The sequence below is a fragment of the Oncorhynchus nerka genome, linkage group LG7, assembly GCF_034236695.1.
Source record: "Oncorhynchus nerka isolate Pitt River linkage group LG7, Oner_Uvic_2.0, whole genome shotgun sequence".
Lineage (NCBI taxonomy): Eukaryota > Metazoa > Chordata > Actinopteri > Salmoniformes > Salmonidae > Oncorhynchus > Oncorhynchus nerka.
This window is the reverse complement of record NC_088402.1, coordinates 35,475,579-35,496,566: the sequence shown is the minus strand read 5'-3', so window position 1 is coordinate 35,496,566 and position 20,988 is coordinate 35,475,579. Positions and strand designations below refer to the sequence as shown.

The window sequence follows — 20,988 nt, the reverse complement described above, 5'->3', positions numbered from 1 at the left end:
GCAGTTGTCGTGGGAGCTACAGTTGATGTAGGTGCTGTTGTTGTGGTTGTCGTAGGAGCTGAAGTTGTAGTTGTTGTAGCAGGAGCTGCAGTTGTTGTAGTTAGGGCTACAGTGGTTGTCGTAGATGCTAAAGCTGTTGTAGGAGCTGCAGTTATCGTGGGAGCTACAGTTGTTGGAGGTGCTGTTGTTGTGGTTGTCGTAGGAGCTGAAGTTGTAGTTGTTGTAGCAGGAGCTGCAGTGGTTGTCGTAATAGGTTCTGGAGTTGTAGTGGTCGTTGGAGCAGCAGTTGTTGTAGTTAGAGCTGCAGTGGTTGTCGCAGAGGCAGCTGCTGTGGTTGACGTAGAAGTTAAAGTTGTTGTATCAGGAGCTGTAGTTGTGATTGTTGTAGTAAGTACAGCAGGTGGAGTGGTTGTAGGAACTACAGGTGTTGTAGTAGGTGCTGTTGTTGTGGTTGTCGTAGGAGCTGAAGTTGTAGTTGTTGTAGTAGGTTGTGGAGTTGCAGTGGTCGTAGGAGCAGCAGTTGTTGTAGTTAAGGCTGCAGTGGTTGTCGTAGATGCTAAAGCTGTTGTAGGAGCTGCAGTTGTTGTGGGAGTTGTTGGAGGTGCTGTTGTTGTGGTTGTCGTAGGAGCTGAAGTTGTAGTTGTTGTAGCAGGAGCTGCAGTGGTTGTCGTAATAGGTTCTGGAGTTGTAGTGGTCGTTGGAGCAGCAGTTGTTGTAGTTAGAGCTGCAGTGGTTGTCGCAGAGGCAGCTGCTGTGGTTGGAAGTTAATGTTGTTGTATCAGGAGCTGTAGTTGTGATTGTTGTAGTAAGTACAGCAGGTGGAGTGGTTGTAGGAACTACAGGTGTTGTAGTAGGTGCTGTTGTTGTGGTTGTCGTAGGAGCTGAAGTTGTAGTTGTTGTAGTAGGTTGTGGAGTTACAGTGGTCGTAGGAGCAGCAGTTGTTGTAGTTAGGGCTGCAGTGGTTGTCGTAGATGCTAAAGCTGTTGTAGGAGCTGCAGTTATCGTGGGAGCTACAGTTGTTGGAGGTGCTGTTGTTGTGGTTGTCGTAGGAGCTGAAGTTGTAGTTGTTGTAGCAGGAGCTGCAGTGGTTGTCGTAATAGGTTCTGGAGTTGTAGTGGTCGTTGGAGCAGCAGTTGTTGTAGTTAGAGCTGCAGTGGTTGTCGCAGAGGCAGCTGCTGTGGTTGACGTAGAAGTTAAAGTTGTTGTATCAGGAGCTGTAGTTGTTGTAGTTAGGGCTACAGTGGTTGTCGTAGATGCTAAAGCTGTTGTAGGAGCTGCAGTTGTCGTGGGAGCTACAGTTGATGTAGGTGCTGTTGTTGTGGTTGTCATTGGAGCTGAAGTTGTAGTTATTGTAGAAGGTGCTGCAGTCACTGTGGTCGTTAGAACAGCAGTTGTTGTAGTAGGAGCTGCACTGGTTGTCGTAGTAGGTTGTGGATTTACAGTGGTCGTAGGAGCAGCAGTTGTTGTAGTTAGGGCTGCAGTGGTTGTCGTAGATGCTAAAGCTGTTGTAGGAGCTGCAGTTGTTGTGGGAGCTACAGTTGATGTAGGTGCTGTTGTAGTTAGGGCTACAGTGGTTGTCGTAGATGCTAAAGCTGTTGTAGGAGCTGCAGTTATCGTGGGAGCTACAGTTGTTGGAGGTGCTGTTGTTGTGGTTGTCGTAGGAGCTGAAGTTGTAGTTGTAGCAGGAGCTGCAGTGGTTGTCGTAATAGGTTCTGGAGTTGTAGTGGTCGTTGGAGCAGCAGTTGTTGTAGTTAGAGCTGCAGTGGTTGTCGCAGAGGCAGCTGCTGTGGTTGACGTAGAAGTTAAAGTTGTTGTATCAGGAGCTGTAGTTGTTGTAGTTAGGGCTACAGTGGTTGTCGTAGATGCTAAAGCTGTTGTAGGAGCTGCAGTTGTCGTGGGAGCTACAGTTGATGTAGGTGCTGTTGTTGTGGTTGTCATTGGAGCTGAAGTTGTAGTTATTGTAGAAGGTGCTGCAGTCACTGTGGTCGTTAGAACAGCAGTTGTTGTAGTAGGAGCATCACTGGTTGTCGTAGTAGGTTGTGGAGTTACAGTGGTCGTAGGAGCATCAGTTGTTGTAGTTAAGGCTGCAGTGGTTATCGTAGATGCTAAAGCTTTTGTAGGAGCTGCAGTTGTTGTGGGAGTTGTTGGAGGTGCTGTTGTTGTGGTTGTCGTAGGAGCTGAAGTTGTAGTTGTTGTAGCAGGAGCTGCAGTTGTTGTAGTTAGGGCTGCAGTGGTTGTCGTAGATGCTAAAGCTGTTGTAGGAGCTGCAGTTGTTGTGGGAGTTGTTGGAGGTGCTGTTGTTGTGGTTGTCGTAGGAGCTGAAGTTGTAGTTGTTGTAGCAGGAGCTGCAGTGGTTGTCGTAATAGGTTCTGGAGCTGTAGTGGTCATAGGAGCAGCAGTTGTTGTTGTTAGGGCTGCAGTGGTTGTCGTAGATGCTAAAGCTGTTGTAGGAGCTGCAGTTATCGTGGGAGCTACAGTTGTTGGAGGTGCTGTTGTTGTGGTTGTCGTAGGAGCTGAAGTTGTAGTTGTTGTAGCAGGAGCTGCAGTGGTTGTCGTAATAGGTTCTGGAGTTGTAGTGGTCGTTGGAGCAGCAGTTGTTGTAGTTAGAGCTGCAGTGGTTGTCGCAGAGGGAGCTGCTGTGGTTGACGTAGAAGTTAATGTTGTTGTATCAGGAGCTGTAGTTGTGATTGTTGTAGTAAGTACAGCAGGTGGAGTGGTTGTAGGAACTACAGGTGTTGTAGTAGGTGCTGTTGTTGTGGTTGTCGTAGGAGCTGAAGTTGTAGTTGTTGTAGTAGGTTGTGGAGTTACAGTGGTCGTAGGAGCAGCAGTTAATGTAGTTAAGGCTGCGGTGGTTGTCGTAGATGCTAAAGCTGTTGTAGGAGCTGCAGTTGTTGTGGGAGTTGTTGGAGGTGCTGTTGTTGTGGTTGTCGTAGGAGCTGAAGTTGTAGTTGTTGTAGCAGGAGCTGCAGTTGTTGTAGTTAGGGCTGCAGTGGTTGTCGTAGATGCTAAAGCTGTTGTAGGAGCTGCAGTTGTTGTGGGAGTTGTTGGAGGTGCTGTTGTTGTGGTTGTCGTAGGAGCTGAAGTTGTAGTTGTTGTAGCAGGAGCTGCAGTGGTTGTCGTAATAGGTTCTGGAGCTGTAGTGGTCATAGGAGCAGCAGTTGTTGTTGTTAGGGCTGCAGTGGTTGTCGTAGATGCTAAAGCTGTTGTAGGAGCTGCAGTTGTTGTGGGAGTTGTTGGAGGTGCTGTTGTTGTGGTTGTCGTAGGAGCTGAAGTTGTAGTTGTTGTAGCAGGAGCTGCAGTGGTTGTCGTAATAGGTTCTGGAGCTGTAGTGGTCATAGGAGCAGCAGTTGTTGTTGTTAGGGCTGCAGTGGTTGTCGTAGATGCTAAAGCTGTTGTAGGAGCTGCAGTTATCGTGGGAGCTACAGTTGTTGGAGGTGCTGTTGTTGTGGTTGTCGTAGGAGCTGAAGTTGTAGTTGTTGTAGCAGGAGCTGCAGTGGTTGTCGTAATAGGTTCTGGAGTTGTAGTGGTCGTTGGAGCAGCAGTTGTTGTAGTTAGAGCTGCAGTGGTTGTCGCAGAGGGAGCTGCTGTGGTTGACGTAGAAGTTAATGTTGTTGTATCAGGAGCTGTAGTTGTGATTGTTGTAGTAAGTACAGTAGGTGGAGTGGTTGTAGGAACTACAGGTGTTGTAGTAGGTGCTGTTGTTGTGGTTGTCGTAGGAGCTGAAGTTGTAGTTGTTGTAGTAGGTTGTGGAGTTACAGTGGTCGTAGGAGCAGCAGTTAATGTAGTTAAGGCTGCGGTGGTTGTCGTAGATGCTAAAGCTGTTGTAGGAGCTGCATTTGTTGTGGGAGTTGTTGGAGGTGCTGTTGTTGTGGTTGTCGTAGGAGCTGAAGTTGTAGTTGTTGTAGCAGGAGCTGCAGTTGTTGTAGTTAGGGCTGCAGTGGTTGTCGTAGATGCTAAAGCTGTTGTAGGAGCTGCAGTTGTTGTGGGAGTTGTTGGAGGTGCTGTTGTTGTGGTTGTCGTAGGAGCTGAAGTTGTAGTTGTTGTAGCAGGAGCTGCAGTGGTTGTCGTAATAGGTTCTGGAGCTGTAGTGGTCATAGGAGCAGCAGTTGTTGTTGTTAGGGCTGCAGTGGTTGTCGTAGATGCTAAAGCTGTTGTAGGAGCTGCAGTTGTTGTGGGAGTTGTTGGAGGTGCTGTTGTTGTGGTTGTCGTAGGAGCTGAAGTTGTAGTTGTTGTAGCAGGAGCTGCAGTTGTTGTAGTTAGGGCTGCAGTGGTGTGTAGATGCTAAAGCTGTTGTAGGAGCTGCAGTTGTTGTGGGAGTTGTTGGAGGTGCTGTTGTTGTGGTTGGCGTAGGAGCTGAAGTTGTAGTTGTTGTAGCAGGAGCTGCAGTGGTTGTCGTAATAGGTTCTAGAGTTGTAGTGGTCGTTGGAGCAGCAGTTGTTGTAGTTAGAGCTGCAGTGGTTGTCGCAGAGGCAGCTGCTGTGGTTGACGTAGAAGTTAAAGTTGTTGTATCAGGAGATGTAGTTGTGATTGTTGTAGTAAGTACAGCAGGTGGAGTGGTTGTAGGAACTACAGGTGTTGTAGTAGGTGCTGTTGTTGTGGTTGTCGTAGGAGCTGAAGTTGTAGTTGTTGTAGTAGGTTGTGGAGTTGCAGTGGTCGTAGGAGCAGCAGTTAATGTAGTTAAGGCTGCGGTGGTTGTCGTAGATGCTAAAGCTGTTGTAGGAGCTGCAGTTGTCGTGGGAGCTACAGTTGATGTAGGTGCTGTTGTTGTGGTTGTCGTAGGAGCTGAAGTTGTAGTTGTTGTAGCAGGAGCTGCAGTTGTTGTAGTTAGGGCTACAGTGGTTGTCGTAGATGCTAAAGCTGTTGTAGGAGCTGCAGTTATCGTGGGAGCTACAGTTGTTGGAGGTGCTGTTGTTGTGGTTGTCGTAGGAGCTGAAGTTGTAGTTGTTGTAGCAGGAGCTGCAGTGGTTGTCGTAATAGGTTCTGGAGTTGTAGTGGTCGTTGGAGCAGCAGTTGTTGTAGTTAGAGCTGCAGTGGTTGTCGCAGAGGCAGCTGCTGTGGTTGACGTAGAAGTTAATGTTGTTGTATCAGGAGCTGTAGTTGTGATTGTTGTAGTAAGTACAGCAGGTGGAGTGGTTGTAGGAACTACAGGTGTTGTAGTAGGTGCTGTTGTTGTGGTTGTCGTAGGAGCTGAAGTTGTAGTTGTTGTAGTAGGTTGTGGAGTTACAGTGGTCGTAGGAGCAGCAGTTGTTGTAGTTAGGGCTGCAGTGGTTGTCGTAGATGCTAAAGCTGTTGTAGGAGCTGCAGTTGTCGTGGGAGCTACAGTTGATGTAGGTACTGTTGTTGTGGTTGTCGTAGGAGCTGAAGTTGTAGTTGTTGTAGTAGGTTGTGGAGTTACAGTGGTCGTAGGAGCAGCAGTTGTTGTAGTTAAGGCTGCAGTGGTTGTCGTAGATGCTAAAGCTGTTGTAGGAGCTGCATTTGTTGTGGGAGTTGTTGGAGGTGCTGTTGTTGTGGTTGTCGTAGGAGCTGAAGTTGTAGTTGTTGTAGCAGGAGCTGCAGTTGTTGTAGTTAGGGCTGCAGTGGTTGTCGTAGATGCTAAAGCTGTTGTAGGAGCTGCAGTTGTTGTGGGAGTTGTTGGAGGTGCTGTTGTTGTGGTTGTCGTAGGAGCTGAAGTTGTAGTTGTTGTAGCAGGAGCTGCAGTGGTTGTCGTAATAGGTTCTGGAGTTGTAGTGGTCGTTGGAGCAGCAGTTGTTGTAGTTAGAGCTGCAGTGTTTGTTGCAGAGGCAGCTGCTGTGGTTGACGTAGAAGTTAAAGTTGTTGTATCAGGAGCTGTAGTTGTGATTGTTGTAGTAAGTACAGCAGGTGGAGTGGTTGTAGGAACTACAGGTGTTGTAGTACGTGCTGTTGTTGTGGTTGTCGTAGGAGCTGAAGTTGTAGTTGTTGTAGTAGGTTGTGGAGTTGCAGTGGTCGTAGGAGCAGCAGTTGTTGTAGTTAGGGATGCAGTGGTTGTCGTAGATGCTAAAGCTGTTGTAGGAGCTGCAGTTATCGTGGGAGCTACAGTTGTTGGAGGTGCTGTTGTTGTGGTTGTCGTAGGAGCTGAAGTTGTAGTTGTTGTAGCAGGAGCTGCAGTGGTTGTCGTAATAGGTTCTGGAGTTGTAGTGGTCGTTGGAGCAGCAGTTGTTGTAGTTAGAGCTGCAGTGGTTGTCGAAGAGGCAGCTGCTGTGGTTAACGTAGAAGGTAAAGTTGTTGTATCAGAGGCTGTAGTTGTGATTGTTGTAGTAAGTACAGCAGGTGGAGTGGTTGTAGGAACTACAGGTGTTGTAGTAGGTCCTGTTGTTGTGGTTGTCGTAGGAGCTGAAGTTGTAGTTGTTGTAGTAGGTCCTGTTGTTGTGGTTGTCGTAGGAGCTGAAGTTGTAGTTGTTGTAGTAGGTTGTGGAGTTGCAGTGGTCGTAGGAGCAGCAGTTGTTGTAGTTAGGGCTGCAGTGGTTGTCGTAGATGCTAAGGCTGTTGTTGGAGGTGCTGTTGTTGTGGTTGTCGTAGGAGCTGAAGTTGTACTTGTTGTAGCAGGAGCTGCAGTGGTTGTTGTAATAGGTTCTGGACCTGTAGTGGTCATAGGAGCAGCAGTTGTTGTTGTTAGGGCTGCAGTGGTTGTCGTAGATGCTAAAGCTGTTGTAGGAGCTGCAGTTATCGTGGGAGCTACAGTTGTTGGAGGTGCTGTTGTTGTGGTTGTCGTAGGAGCTGAAGTTGTAGTTGTTGTACCAGGAGCTGCAGTGGTTGTCGTAATAGGTTCTGGAGTTGTAGTGGTCGTTGGAGCAGCAGTTGTTGTAGATAGAGCTGCAGTGGTTGTCAGAGGCAGCTGCTGTGGTTGACGTAGAAGTTAAAGTTGTTGTATCAGGAGCTGTAGTTGTGATTGTTGTAGTAAGTACAGCAGGTGGAGTGGTTGTAGGAACTACAGGTGTTGTAGTAGGTGCTGTTGTTATGGTTGTCGTAGGAGCTGAAGTTGTAGTTATTGTAGAAGGTGCTGCAGTCACTGTGGTCGTTAGAAAAGCAGTTGTTGTAGTAGGAGCTGCACTGGTTGTCGTAGTAGGTTGTGGAGTTACAGTGGTCGTAGGAGCAGCAGTTGTTGTAGTTAAGGCTGCAGTGGTTGTCGTAGATGCTAAAGCTGTTGTAGGAGCTGCAGTTGTTGTGGGAGTTGTTGGAGGTGCTGTTGTTGTGGTTGTCGTAGGAGCTGAAGTTGTACTTGTTGTAGCAGGAGCTGCAGTGGTTGTTGTAATAGGTTCTGGAGCTGTAGTGGTCATAGGAGCAGCAGTTGTTGTTGTTAGGGCTGCAGTGGTTGTCGTAGATGCTAAAGCTGTTGTAGGAGCTGCAGTTATCGTGGGAGCTACAGTTGTTGGAGGTGCTGTTGTTGTGGTTGTCGTAGGAGCTGAAGTTGTAGTTGTTGTACCAGGAGCTGCAGTGGTTGTCGTAATAGGTTCTGGAGTTGTAGTGGTCGTTGGAGCAGCAGTTGTTGTAGATAGAGCTGCAGTGGTTGTCGCAGAGGCAGCTGCTGTGGTTGACGTAGAAGTTAAAGTTGTTGTATCAGGAGCTGTAGTTGTGATTGTTGTAGTAAGTACAGCAGGTGGAGTGGTTGTAGGAACTACAGGTGTTGTAGTAGGTGCTGTTGTTATGGTTGTCGTAGGAGCTGAAGTTGTAGTTATTGTAGAAGGTGCTGCAGTCACTGTGGTCGTTAGAAAAGCAGTTGTTGTAGTAGGAGCTGCACTGGTTGTCGTAGTAGGTTGTGGAGTTACAGTGGTCGTAGGAGCAGCAGTTGTTGTAGTTAAGGCTGCAGTGGTTGTCGTAGATGCTAAAGCTGTTGTAGGAGCTGCAGTTGTTGTGGGAGTTGTTGGAGGTGCTGTTGTTGTGGTTGTCGTAGGAGCTGAAGTTGTAGTTGTTGTAGCAGGAGCTGCAGTTGTTGTAGTTAGGGCTGCAGTGGTTGTCGTAGATGCTAAAGCTGTTGTAGGAGCTGCAGTTGTTGTGGGAGTTGTTGGAGGTGCTGTTGTTGTGGTTGTCGTAGGAGCTGAAGTTGTAGTTGTTGTAGCAGGAGCTGCAGTGGTTGTCGTAATAGGTTCTGGAGCTGTAGTGGTCATAGTTGCAGCAGTTGTTGTTGTTAGGGCTGCAGTGGTTGTCGTAGATGCTAAAGCTGTTGTAGGAGCTGCAGTTATCGTGGGAGCTACAGTTGTTGGAGGTGCTGTTGTTGTGGTTGTCGTAGGAGCTGAAGTTGTAGTTGTTGTAGCAGGAGCTGCAGTGGTTGTCATAATAGGTTCTGGAGCTGTAGTGGTCATAGGAGCAGCAGTTGTTGTTGTTAGGGCTGCAGTGGTTGTCGTAGATGCTAAAGCTGTTGTAGGAGCTGCAGTTATCGTGGGAGCTACAGTTGATGTAGGTGCTGTTGTTGTGGTTGTCGTAGGAGCTGAAGTTGTAGTTATTGTAGAAGGTGCTGCAGTCACTGTGGTCGTTAGAACAGCAGTTGTTGTAGTAGGAGCTGCACTGGTTGTCGTAGTAGGTTGTGGAGTTACAGTGGTCGTAGGAGCAGCAGTTGTTGTAGTTAAGGCTGCAGTGGTTGTCGTAGATGCTAAAGCTGTTGTAGGAGCTGCAGTTGTTGTGGGAGTTGTTGGAGGTGCTGTTGTTGTGGTTGTCGTAGGAGCTGAAGTTGTAGTTGTTGTAGCAGGAGCTGCAGTGGTTGTCGTAATAGGTTCTGGAGCTGTAGTGGTCATAGGAGCAGCAGTTGTTGTTGTTAGGGCTGCAGTGGTTGTCGTAGATGCTAAAGCTGTTGTAGGAGCTGCAGTTATCGTGGGAGCTACAGTTGTTGGAGGTGCTGTTGTTGTGGTTGTCGTAGGAGCTGAAGTTGTAGTTGTTGTAGCAGGAGCTGCAGTTGTTGTAGTTAGGGCTGCAGTGGTTGTCGAGATGCTAAAGCTGTTGTAGGAGCTGCAGTTATCGTGGAAGCTACAGTTGTTGGAGGTGCTGTTGTTGTGGTTGTCGTAGGAGCTGAAGTTGTAGTTGTTGTAGCAGGAGCTGCAGTGGTTGTCGTAATAGGTTCTGGAGTTGTAGTGGTCGTTGGAGCAGCAGTTGTTGTAGTTAGAGCTGCAGTGGTTGTCGCAGAGGCAGCTGCTGTGGTTGACGTAGAAGTTAATGTTGTTGTATCAGGAGCTGTAGTTGTGATTGTTGTAGTAAGTACAGCAGGTGGAGTGGTTGTAGGAACTACAGGTGTTGTAGTAGGTGCTGTTGTTGTGGTTGTCGTAGGAGCTGAAGTTGTAGTTGTTGTTGTAGGTTGTGGAGTTACAGTGGTCGTAGGAGCAGCAGTTGTTGTAGTTAAGGCTGCAGTGGTTGTCGTAGATGCTAAAGCTGTTGTAGGAGCTGCAGTTGTTGTGGGAGCTACAGTTGATGTAGGTGCTGTTGTTGTGGTTGTCGTAGGAGCTGAAGTTGTAGTTATTGTAGAAGGTGCTGCAGTCACTGTGGTCGTTAGAACAGCAGTTGTTGTAGTAGGAGCTGCACTGGTTGTCGTAGTAGGTTGTGGAGTTACAGTGGTCGTAGGAGCAGCAGTTGTTGTAGTTAAGGCTGCAGTGGTTGTCGTAGATGCTAAAGCTGTTGTAGGAGCTGCAGTTGTTGTGGGAGTTGTTGGAGGTGCTGTTGTTGTGGTTGTCGTAGGAGCTGAAGTTGTAGTTGTTGTAGTAGGTTGTGGAGTTACAGTGGTCGTAGGAGCAGCAGTTGTTGTAGTTAGGGCTGCAGTGGTTGTCGTAGATGCTAAAGCTGTTGTAGGAGCTGCAGTTGTCGTGGGAGCTACAGTTGATGTAGGTACTGTTGTTGTGGTTGTCGTAGGAGCTGAAGTTGTAGTTGTTGTAGTAGGTTGTGGAGTTACAGTGGTCGTAGGAGCAGCAGTTGTTGTAGTTAAGGCTGCAGTGGTTGTCGAGATGCTAAAGCTGTTGTAGGAGCTGCATTTGTTGTGGGAGTTGTTGGAGGTGCTGTTGTTGTGGTTGTCGTAGGAGCTGAAGTTGTAGTTGTTGTAGCAGGAGCTGCAGTTGTTGTAGTTAGGGCTGCAGTGGTTGTCGAGATGCTAAAGCTGTTGTAGGAGCTGCAGTTGTTGTGGGAGTTGTTGGAGGTGCTGTTGTTGTGGTTGTCGTAGGAGCTGAAGTTGTAGTTGTTGTAGCAGGAGCTGCAGTGGTTGTCGTAATAGGTTCTGGAGTTGTAGTGGTCGTTGGAGCAGCAGTTGTTGTAGTTAGAGCTGCAGTGTTTGTTGCAGAGGCAGCTGCTGTGGTTGACGTAGAAGTTAAAGTTGTTGTATCAGGAGCTGTAGTTGTGATTGTTGTAGTAAGTACAGCAGGTGGAGTGGTTGTAGGAACTACAGGTGTTGTAGTACGTGCTGTTGTTGTGGTTGTCGTAGGAGCTGAAGTTGTAGTTGTTGTAGTAGGTTGTGGAGTTGCAGTGGTCGTAGGAGCAGCAGTTGTTGTAGTTAGGGATGCAGTGGTTGTCGTAGATGCTAAAGCTGTTGTAGGAGCTGCAGTTATCGTGGGAGCTACAGTTGTTGGAGGTGCTGTTGTTGTGGTTGTCGTAGGAGCTGAAGTTGTAGTTGTTGTAGCAGGAGCTGCAGTGGTTGTCGTAATAGGTTCTGGAGTTGTAGTGGTCGTTGGAGCAGCAGTTGTTGTAGTTAGAGCTGCAGTGGTTGTCGAAGAGGCAGCTGCTGTGGTTAACGTAGAAGGTAAAGTTGTTGTATCAGAGGCTGTAGTTGTGATTGTTGTAGTAAGTACAGCAGGTGGAGTGGTTGTAGGAACTACAGGTGTTGTAGTAGGTCCTGTTGTTGTGGTTGTCGTAGGAGCTGAAGTTGTAGTTGTTGTAGTAGGTCCTGTTGTTGTGGTTGTCGTAGGAGCTGAAGTTGTAGTTGTTGTAGTAGGTTGTGGAGTTGCAGTGGTCGTAGGAGCAGCAGTTGTTGTAGTTAGGGCTGCAGTGGTTGTCGAGATGCTAAGGCTGTTGTTGGAGGTGCTGTTGTTGTGGTTGTCGTAGGAGCTGAAGTTGTACTTGTTGTAGCAGGAGCTGCAGTGGTTGTTGTAATAGGTTCTGGAGCTGTAGTGGTCATAGGAGCAGCAGTTGTTGTTGTTAGGGCTGCAGTGGTTGTCGTAGATGCTAAAGCTGTTGTAGGAGCTGCAGTTATCGTGGGAGCTACAGTTGTTGGAGGTGCTGTTGTTGTGGTTGTCGTAGGAGCTGAAGTTGTAGTTGTTGTACCAGGAGCTGCAGTGGTTGTCGTAATAGGTTCTGGAGTTGTAGTGGTCGTTGGAGCAGCAGTTGTTGTAGATAGAGCTGCAGTGGTTGTCGCAGAGGCAGCTGCTGTGGTTGACGTAGAAGTTAAAGTTGTTGTATCAGGAGCTGTAGTTGTGATTGTTGTAGTAAGTACAGCAGGTGGAGTGGTTGTAGGAACTACAGGTGTTGTAGTAGGTGCTGTTGTTATGGTTGTCGTAGGAGCTGAAGTTGTAGTTATTGTAGAAGGTGCTGCAGTCACTGTGGTCGTTAGAAAAGCAGTTGTTGTAGTAGGAGCTGCACTGGTTGTCGTAGTAGGTTGTGGAGTTACAGTGGTCGTAGGAGCAGCAGTTGTTGTAGTTAAGGCTGCAGTGGTTGTCGTAGATGCTAAAGCTGTTGTAGGAGCTGCAGTTGTTGTGGGAGTTGTTGGAGGTGCTGTTGTTGTGGTTGTCGTAGGAGCTGAAGTTGTACTTGTTGTAGCAGGAGCTGCAGTGGTTGTTGTAATAGGTTCTGGAGCTGTAGTGGTCATAGGAGCAGCAGTTGTTGTTGTTAGGGCTGCAGTGGTTGTCGTAGATGCTAAAGCTGTTGTAGGAGCTGCAGTTATCGTGGGAGCTACAGTTGTTGGAGGTGCTGTTGTTGTGGTTGTCGTAGGAGCTGAAGTTGTAGTTGTTGTACCAGGAGCTGCAGTGGTTGTCGTAATAGGTTCTGGAGTTGTAGTGGTCGTTGGAGCAGCAGTTGTTGTAGATAGAGCTGCAGTGGTTGTCGCAGAGGCAGCTGCTGTGGTTGACGTAGAAGTTAAAGTTGTTGTATCAGGAGCTGTAGTTGTGATTGTTGTAGTAAGTACAGCAGGTGGAGTGGTTGTAGGAACTACAGGTGTTGTAGTAGGTGCTGTTGTTATGGTTGTCGTAGGAGCTGAAGTTGTAGTTATTGTAGAAGGTGCTGCAGTCACTGTGGTCGTTAGAAAAGCAGTTGTTGTAGTAGGAGCTGCACTGGTTGTCGTAGTAGGTTGTGGAGTTACAGTGGTCGTAGGAGCAGCAGTTGTTGTAGTTAAGGCTGCAGTGGTTGTCGTAGATGCTAAAGCTGTTGTAGGAGCTGCAGTTGTTGTGGGAGTTGTTGGAGGTGCTGTTGTTGTGGTTGTCGTAGGAGCTGAAGTTGTAGTTGTTGTAGCAGGAGCTGCAGTTGTTGTAGTTAGGGCTGCAGTGGTTGTCGAGATGCTAAAGCTGTTGTAGGAGCTGCAGTTGTTGTGGGAGTTGTTGGAGGTGCTGTTGTTGTGGTTGTCGTAGGAGCTGAAGTTGTAGTTGTTGTAGCAGGAGCTGCAGTGGTTGTCGTAATAGGTTCTGGAGCTGTAGTGGTCATAGTTGCAGCAGTTGTTGTTGTTAGGGCTGCAGTGGTTGTCGTAGATGCTAAAGCTGTTGTAGGAGCTGCAGTTATCGTGGGAGCTACAGTTGTTGGAGGTGCTGTTGTTGTGGTTGTCGTAGGAGCTGAAGTTGTAGTTGTTGTAGCAGGAGCTGCAGTGGTTGTCATAATAGGTTCTGGAGCTGTAGTGGTCATAGGAGCAGCAGTTGTTGTTGTTAGGGCTGCAGTGGTTGTCGTAGATGCTAAAGCTGTTGTAGGAGCTGCAGTTATCGTGGGAGCTACAGTTGATGTAGGTGCTGTTGTTGTGGTTGTCGTAGGAGCTGAAGTTGTAGTTATTGTAGAAGGTGCTGCAGTCACTGTGGTCGTTAGAACAGCAGTTGTTGTAGTAGGAGCTGCACTGGTTGTCGTAGTAGGTTGTGGAGTTACAGTGGTCGTAGGAGCAGCAGTTGTTGTAGTTAAGGCTGCAGTGGTTGTCGTAGATGCTAAAGCTGTTGTAGGAGCTGCAGTTGTTGTGGGAGTTGTTGGAGGTGCTGTTGTTGTGGTTGTCGTAGGAGCTGAAGTTGTAGTTGTTGTAGCAGGAGCTGCAGTGGTTGTCGTAATAGGTTCTGGAGCTGTAGTGGTCATAGGAGCAGCAGTTGTTGTTGTTAGGGCTGCAGTGGTTGTCGTAGATGCTAAAGCTGTTGTAGGAGCTGCAGTTATCGTGGGAGCTACAGTTGTTGGAGGTGCTGTTGTTGTGGTTGTCGTAGGAGCTGAAGTTGTAGTTGTTGTAGCAGGAGCTGCAGTTGTTGTAGTTAGGGCTGCAGTGGTTGTCGTAGATGCTAAAGCTGTTGTAGGAGCTGCAGTTATCGTGGAAGCTACAGTTGTTGGAGGTGCTGTTGTTGTGGTTGTCGTAGGAGCTGAAGTTGTAGTTGTTGTAGCAGGAGCTGCAGTGGTTGTCGTAATAGGTTCTGGAGTTGTAGTGGTCGTTGGAGCAGCAGTTGTTGTAGTTAGAGCTGCAGTGGTTGTCGCAGAGGCAGCTGCTGTGGTTGACGTAGAAGTTAATGTTGTTGTATCAGGAGCTGTAGTTGTGATTGTTGTAGTAAGTACAGCAGGTGGAGTGGTTGTAGGAACTACAGGTGTTGTAGTAGGTGCTGTTGTTGTGGTTGTCGTAGGAGCTGAAGTTGTAGTTGTTGTTGTAGGTTGTGGAGTTACAGTGGTCGTAGGAGCAGCAGTTGTTGTAGTTAAGGCTGCAGTGGTTGTCGTAGATGCTAAAGCTGTTGTAGGAGCTGCAGTTGTTGTGGGAGCTACAGTTGATGTAGGTGCTGTTGTTGTGGTTGTCGTAGGAGCTGAAGTTGTAGTTATTGTAGAAGGTGCTGCAGTCACTGTGGTCGTTAGAACAGCAGTTGTTGTAGTAGGAGCTGCACTGGTTGTCGTAGTAGGTTGTGGAGTTACAGTGGTCGTAGGAGCAGCAGTTGTTGTAGTTAAGGCTGCAGTGGTTGTCGTAGATGCTAAAGCTGTTGTAGGAGCTGCAGTTGTTGTGGGAGTTGTTGGAGGTGCTGTTGTTGTGGTTGTCGTAGGAGCTGAAGTTGTAGTTGTTGTAGCAGGAGCTGCAGTTGTTGTAGTTAGGGCTGCAGTGGTTGTCGTAGATGCTAAAGCTGTTGTAGGAGCTGCAGTTGTTGTGGGAGTTGTTGGAGGTGCTGTTGTTGTGGTTGTCATAGGAGCTGAAGTTGTAGTTGTTGTAGCAGGAGCTGCAGTGGTTGTCGTAATAGGTTCTGGAGTTGTAGTGGTCGTTGGAGCAGCAGTTGTTGTAGTTAGAGCTGCAGTGGTTGTCGCAGAGGCAGCTGCTGTGGTTGACGTAGAAGTTAATGTTGTTGTATCAGGAGCTGTAGTTGTGATTGTTGTAGTAAGTACAGCAGGTGGAGTGGTTGTAGGAACTACAGGTGTTGTAGTAGGTGCTGTTGTTGTGGTTGTCGTAGGAGCTGAAGTTGTAGTTGTTGTTGTAGGTTGTGGAGTTACAGTGGTCGTAGGAGCAGCAGTTGTTGTAGTTAAGGCTGCAGTGGTTGTCGTAGATGCTAAAGCTGTTGTAGGAGCTGCAGTTGTTGTGGGAGCTACAGTTGATGTAGGTGCTGTTGTTGTGGTTGTCGTAGGAGCTGAAGTTGTAGTTATTGTAGAAGGTGCTGCAGTCACTGTGGTCGTTAGAACAGCAGTTGTTGTAGTAGGAGCTGCACTGGTTGTCGTAGTAGGTTGTGGAGTTACAGTGGTCGTAGGAGCAGCAGTTGTTGTAGTTAAGGCTGCAGTGGTTGTCGTAGATGTTAAAGCTGTTGTAGGAGCTGCAGTTGTTGTGGGAGTTGTTGGAGGTGCTGTTGTTGTGGTTGTCATAGGAGCTGAAGTTGTAGTTGTTGTAGCAGGAGCTGCAGTGGTTGTCGTAATAGGTTCTGGAGTTGTAGTGGTCGTTGGAGCAGCAGTTGTTGTAGTTAGAGCTGCAGTGTTTGTCGCAAAGGCAGCTGCTGTGGTTGACGTAGAAGTTAAAGTTGTTGTATCAGGAGCTGTAGTTGTGATTGTTGTAGTAAGTACAGCAGGTGGAGTGGTTGTAGGAACTACAGGTGTTGTAGTACGTGCTGTTGTTGTGGTTGTCGTAGGAGCTGAAGTTGTAGTTGTTGTAGTAGGTTGTGGAGTTGCAGTGGTCGTAGGAGCAGCAGTTGTTGTAGTTAGGGCTGCAGTGGTTGTCGTAGATGCTAAGGCTGTTGTAGGAGCTGCAGTTGTTGTGGGAGTTGTTGGAGGTGCTGTTGTTGTGGTTGTCGTAGGAGCTGAAGTTGTACTTGTTGTAGCAGGAGCTGCAGTGGTTGTCGTAATAGGTTCTGGAGCTGTAGTGGTCATAGGAGAAGCAGTTGTTGTTGTTAGGGCTGCAGTGGTTGTCGTAGATGCTAAAGCTGTTGTAGGAGCTGCAGTTATCGTGGGAGCTACAGTTGTTGGAGGTGCTGTTGTTGTGGTTGTCGTAGGAGCTGAAGTTGTAGTTGTTGTAGCAGGAGCTGCAGTGGTTGTCGTAATAGGTTCTGGAGTTGTAGTGGTCGTTGGAGCAGCAGTTGTTGTAGATAGAGCTGCAGTGGTTGTCGCAGAGGCAGCTGCTGTGGTTGACGTAGAAGTTAAAGTTGTTGTATCAGGAGCTGTAGTTGTGATTGTTGTAGTAAGTACAGCAGGTGGAGTGGTTGTAGGAACTACAGGTGTTGTAGTAGGTGCTGTTGTTATGGTTGTCGTAGGAGCTGAAGTTGTAGTTATTGTAGAAGGTGCTGCAGTCACTGTGGTCGTTAGAAAAGCAGTTGTTGTAGTAGGAGCTGCACTGGTTGTCGTAGTAGGTTGTGGAGTTACAGTGGTCGTAGGAGCAGCAGTTGTTGTAGTTAAGGCTGCAGTGGTTGTCGTAGATGCTAAAGCTGTTGTAGGAGCTGCAGTTGTTGTGGGAGTTGTTGGAGGTGCTGTTGTTGTGGTTGTCGTAGGAGCTGAAGTTGTAGTTGTTGTAGCAGGAGCTGCAGTGGTTGTCGTAATAGGTTCTGGAGCTGTAGTGGTCATAGGAGCAGCAGTTGTTGTTGTTAGGGCTGCAGTGGTTGTCGTAGATGCTAAAGCTGTTGTAGGAGCTGCAGTTATCGTGGGAGCTACAGTTGTTGGAGGTTCTGTTGTTGTGGTTGTCGTAGGAGCTGAAGTTGTAGTTGTTGTACCAGGAGCTGCAGTGGTTGTCGTAATAGGTTCTGGAGTTGTAGTGGTCATTGGAGCAGCAGTTGTTGTAGTTAGAGCTGCAGTGGTTGTCACAGAGGCAGCTGCTGTGGTTGACGTAGAAGTTAAAGTTGTTGTATCAGGAGCTGTAGTTGTGATTGTTGTAGTAAGTACAGCAGGTGGAGTGGTTGTAGGAACTACAGGTGTTGTAGTAGGTGCCGTTGTTATGGTTGTCGTAGGAGCTGAAGTTGTAGTTATTGTAGAAGGTGCTGCAGTCACTGTGGTCGTTAGAACAGCAGTTGTTGTAGTAGGAGCTGCACTGGTTGTCGTAGTAGGTTGTGGAGTTACAGTGGTCGTAGGAGCAGCAGTTGTTGTAGTTAAGGCTGCAGTGGTTATCGTAGATGCTAAAGCTGTTGTAGGAGCTGCAGTTGTTGTGGGAGTTGTTGGAGGTGCTGTTGTTGTGGTTGTCGTAGGAGCTGAAGTTGTAGTTGTTGTAGCAGGAGCTGCAGTTGTTGTAGCTAGGGCTGCAGTGGTTGTCGTAGATGCTAAAGCTGTTGTAGGAGCTGCAGTTGTTGTGGGAGTTGTTGGAGGTGCTGTTGTTGTGGTTGTCGTAGGAGCTGAAGTTGTAGTTGTTGTAGCAGGAGCTGCAGTGGTTGTCATAATAGGTTCTGGAGCTGTAGTGGTCATAGGAGCAGCAGTTGATGTTGTTAGGGCTGCAGTGGTTGTCGTAGATGCTAAAGCTATTGTATGAGCTGCAGTTGTTGTGGGAGTTGTTGGAGGTGCTGTTGTTGTGGTTGTCGTAGGAGCTGAAGTTGTAGTTGTTGTAGCAGGAGCTGCAGTGGTTGTCGTAATAGGTACTGGAGCTGTAGTGGTCATAGGAGCAGCAGTTGTTGTTGTTAGGGCTGCAGTGGTTGTCGTAGATGCTAAAGCTGTTGTAGGAGCTGCAGTTATCGTGGGAGCTACAGTTGTTGGAGGTGCTGTTGTTGTGGTTGTCGTAGGAGCTGAAGTTGTAGTTGTTGTAGCAGGAGCTGCAGTGGTTGTCGTAATAGGTTCTGGAGTTGTAGTGGTCGTTGGAGCAGCAGTTGTTGTAGTTAGAGCTGCTGTGGTTGTCATAGAGGCAGCTGCTGTGGTTGACGTAGAAGTTAAAGTTGTTGTATCAGGAGCTGTAGTTGTGATTGTTGTAGTAAGTACAGCAGGTGGAGGAGTGGTTGTAGGAACTACAGGTGTTGTAGTAGGTGCTGTTGTTGTGGTTGTCGTAGGAGCTGAAGTTGTAGTTGTTGTAGCAGGAGCTGCAGTAGTTGTCGTAATAGGTTCTAGATTTGTAGTGATCGTTGGAGTAGCAATTGTTGTAGTTAGAGCTGCAGTGGTTGTCGTAGATGCAGCTGCTGTGGTTGATGTAGAAATTACAGTTGTTGTATCAGGAGATGTAGTTGTGATTGTTGTAGTAAGTACAGCAGGTGAGGTGGTCGTGGGAGCTACAGTTGTAGGAACTGCAGGTGTTGTAGTAGGTGCTGTTGTTGTGGTTGTTGTAGCAGAAGCTGCAGAAGTTGTCGTAATAGGTTCTGGAGCTGTAGTGGTCGTAGGAGCAGCAGCTGTTGTTGTTGTTAGGGCTGCAGTGGTTGTCGTAGATGCTAAAGCTGTTGTAGGAGCTGCAGTTGTTGTGGGAGTTGTTGGAGGTGCTGTTGTTGTGGTTGTCGTAGGAGCTGAAGTTGTAGTTGTTGTAGCAGGAGCTGCAGTTGTTGTAGTTAGGGCTGCAGTGTTTGTCGTAGATGCTAAAGCTGTTGTAGGAGCTGCAGTTGTTGTGGGAGTTGTTGGAGGTGCTGTTGTTGTGGTTGTCGTAGGAGCTGAAGTTGTAGTTGTTGTAGCAGGAGCTGCAGTGGTTGTCGTAATAGGTTCTGGAGTTGTAGTGGTTGTTGGAGCAGCAGTTGTTGTAGTTACAGCTGCAGTGGTTGTCGCAGAGGCAGCTGCTGTGGTTGACGTAGAAGTTAAAGTTGTTGTATCAGGAGCTGTAGATGTGATTGTTGTAGTAAGTACATCAGGTGGAGTGGTCGTGGGAGCTACAGTTGTAGGAACTGCAGGTGTTGTAGTAGGTGCTGTTGTTGTGGTTGTCGTAGGAGCTGAAGTTGTAGTTATTGTAGAAGGTGCTGCAGTGACTGTGGTCGTTAGAACAGCAGTTGTTGTAGTAGGATCTGCACTGGTTGTCGTAGTAGGTTGTGGAGTTACAGTGGTCGTAGGAGTAGCAGTTGTTGTAGTTAGGGCTGCAGGTGTTGAAGTAGATGCTAAAGCTGTTGTAGGAGCTGCAGTTGTTGTGGGAGTTGTTGGAGGTGCTGTTGTTGTGGTTGTCGTAGGAGCTGAAGTTGTAGTTGTTGTAGCAGGAGCTGCAGTGGTTGTCGTAATAGGTTCTGGAGCTGTAGTGGTCGTAGGAGCAGCAGTTGTTGTTGTTAGTCCTGCAGTGGTTGTCGTAGATGCTATAGCTGTTGTAGGAGCTGCAGTTGTCGTGGCAGCTACAGTTGTTGTAGGTGCTGTTGTTGTGGTTGTCGTAGGAGCTGAAGTTGTAGTTGTTGTAGCAGAAGCTGCAGAAGTTGTCGTAATAGGTTCTGGAGCTGTAGTGGTCGTAGGAGCAGCAGTTGTTGTTGTTGTTAGGGCTGCAGTGGTTGTCGTAGATGCTAAAGCTGTTGTAGGAGCTGCAGTTGTTGTGGGAGTTGTTGGAGGTGCTGTTGTTGTGGTTGTCGTAGGAGCTGAAGTTGTAGTTGTTGTAGCAGGAGCTGCAGTTGTTGTAGTTAGGGCTGCAGTGTTTGTCGTAGATGCTAAAGCTGTTGTAGGAGCTGCAGTTGTTGTGGGAGTTGTTGGAGGTGCTGTTGTTGTGGTTGTCGTAGGAGCTGAAGTTGTAGTTGTTGTAGCAGGAGCTGCAGTGGTTGTCGTAATAGGTTCTGGAGCTGTAGTGGTCGTAGGAGCAGCAGTTGTTGTTGTTAGTCCTGCAGTGGTTGTCGTAGATGCTATAGCTGTTGTAGGAGCTGCAGTTGTCGTGGCAGCTACAGTTGTTGTAGGTGCTGTTGTTGTGGTTGTCGTAGGAGCTGAAGTTGTAGTTGTTGTAGCAGAAGCTGCAGAAGTTGTCGTAATAGGTTCTGGAGCTGTAGTGGTCGTAGGAGCAGCAGTTGTTGTTGTTGTTAGGGCTGCAGTGGTTGTCGTAGATGCTAAAGCTGTTGTAGGAGCTGCAGTTGTTGTGGGAGTTGTTGGAGGTGCTGTTGTTGTGGTTGTCGTAGGAGCTGAAGTTGTAGTTGTTGTAGCAGGAGCTGCAGTTGTTGTAGTTAGGGCTGCAGTGTTTGTCGTAGATGCTAAAGCTGTTGTCGGAGCTGCAGTTGTTGTGGGAGTTGTTGGAGGTGCTGTTGTTGTGGTTGTCGTAGGAGCTGAAGTTGTAGTTGTTGTAGCAGGAGCTGCAGTGGTTGTCGTAATAGGTTCTGGAGTTGTAGTGGTCGTTGGAGCAGCAGTTGTTGTAGTTACAGCTGCAGTGGTTGTCGCAGAGGCAGCTGCTGTGGTTGACGTAGAAGTTAAAGTTGTTGTATCAGGAGCTGTAGTTGTGATTGTTGTAGTAAGTACATCAGGTGGAGTGGTCGTGGGAGCTACAGTTGTAGGAACTGCAGGTGTTGTAGTAGGTGCTGTTGTTGTGGTTGTCGTAGGAGCTGAAGTTGTAGTTATTGTAGAAGGTGCTGCAGTCACTGTGGTCGTTAGAACAGCAGTTGTTGTAGTAGGAGCTGCACTGGTTGTCGTAGTAGGTTGTGGAGTTGCCGTGGTCGTAGGAGCAGCAGCTGTTGTAGTTAGGGCTGCAGTGGTTGTCTTAGCTGCTAAAGCTGTTGTTGGAGCTGCAGTTGTCGTGTGAGCTACAGTTGTTGTAGGTGCTGTTGTTGTGGTTGTTGTAGGAGCTGAAGTTGTAGTTGTTGTAGCAGGAGCTGCAGTGGTTGTCGTAATAGGTTCTGGAGTTGTAGTGGTCGTTGGAGCAGCAGTTGTTGTAGTTAGAGCTGCAGTGGTTGTCGTAGATGCAGCTGCTGTGGTTGATGTAGAAATGACAGTTGTTGTATCAGGAGATGTAGTTGTGATTGTTGTAGTAAGTACATCAGGTGGAGTGGTCGTGGGAGCTACAGTTGTAGGAACTGCAGGTGTTGTAGTAGGTGCTGTTGTTGTGGTTGTCATAGGAGCTGAAGTTGTAGTTATTGTAGAAGGTGCTGCAGTCACTGTGGTCGTTAGAACAGCAGTTGTTGTAGTAGGAGCTGCACTGGTTGTCGTAGTAGGTTGTGGAGTTGCCGTGGTCGTAGGAGCAGCAGTTGTTGTAGTTAGGGCTGCAGTGGTTGTCGTAGATGCTAAAGCTGTTGTAGGAGCTGCAGTTGTCGTGGCAGCTACAGTTGTTGTAGGTGCTGTTGTTGTGGTTGTCGTAGGAGCTGAAGTTGTAGTTGTTGTAGCAGAAGCTGCAGAAGTTGTCGTAATAGGTTCTGGAGCTGTAGTGGTCGTAGGAGCAGCAGCTGTTGTTGTTGTTAGGGCTGCAGTGGTTGTCGTAGATGCTAAAGCTGTTGTAGGAGCTGCAGTTGTTGTGGGAGTTGTTGGAGGTGCTGTTGTTGTGGTTGTCGTAGGAGCTGAAGTTGTAGTTGTTGTAGCAGGAGCTGCAGTTGTTGTAGTTAGGGCTGCAGTGTTTGTCGT

General features: G+C 48.0%; 3 protein-coding genes across 3 annotated transcripts; all 3 read right to left on the bottom strand.

Annotated features, from left to right (window-relative positions):
* Positions 1 to 191: 191 nt before the first annotated feature.
* On the bottom strand, positions 192 to 2,946 carry LOC135572630 (mucin-2-like; the record flags this gene model as incomplete). The annotated part of the gene is made up of 3 exons (XM_065021055.1): positions 192 to 751; positions 864 to 1,784; positions 2,022 to 2,946. Coding segments are annotated over 3 exons (2,406 nt in total), but the record flags the coding sequence as incomplete, so codon positions are not given.
* A 1,065-nt stretch (positions 2,947 to 4,011) lies between these two features.
* Positions 4,012 to 18,335, bottom strand: LOC135572629 (mucin-5AC-like; the record flags this gene model as incomplete). The annotated part of the gene is made up of 10 exons (XM_065021054.1): positions 18,307 to 18,335; positions 16,894 to 17,240; positions 7,394 to 7,543; positions 6,951 to 7,246; positions 6,311 to 6,853; positions 5,896 to 5,968; positions 5,134 to 5,760; positions 4,907 to 5,043; positions 4,281 to 4,519; positions 4,012 to 4,228 (listed from the first exon to the last, which is right to left on the bottom strand). Coding segments are annotated over exons 1-10 (2,658 nt in total), but the record flags the coding sequence as incomplete, so codon positions are not given.
* Positions 18,335 to 20,646, bottom strand: LOC135572628 (mucin-5AC-like; the record flags this gene model as incomplete). Its single annotated transcript, XM_065021053.1, has 5 exons — positions 18,335 to 18,626; positions 19,336 to 19,430; positions 19,522 to 19,817; positions 19,950 to 20,133; positions 20,182 to 20,646. Coding segments are annotated over 5 exons (1,332 nt in total), but the record flags the coding sequence as incomplete, so codon positions are not given.
* Positions 20,647 to 20,988: the final 342 nt, after the last annotated feature.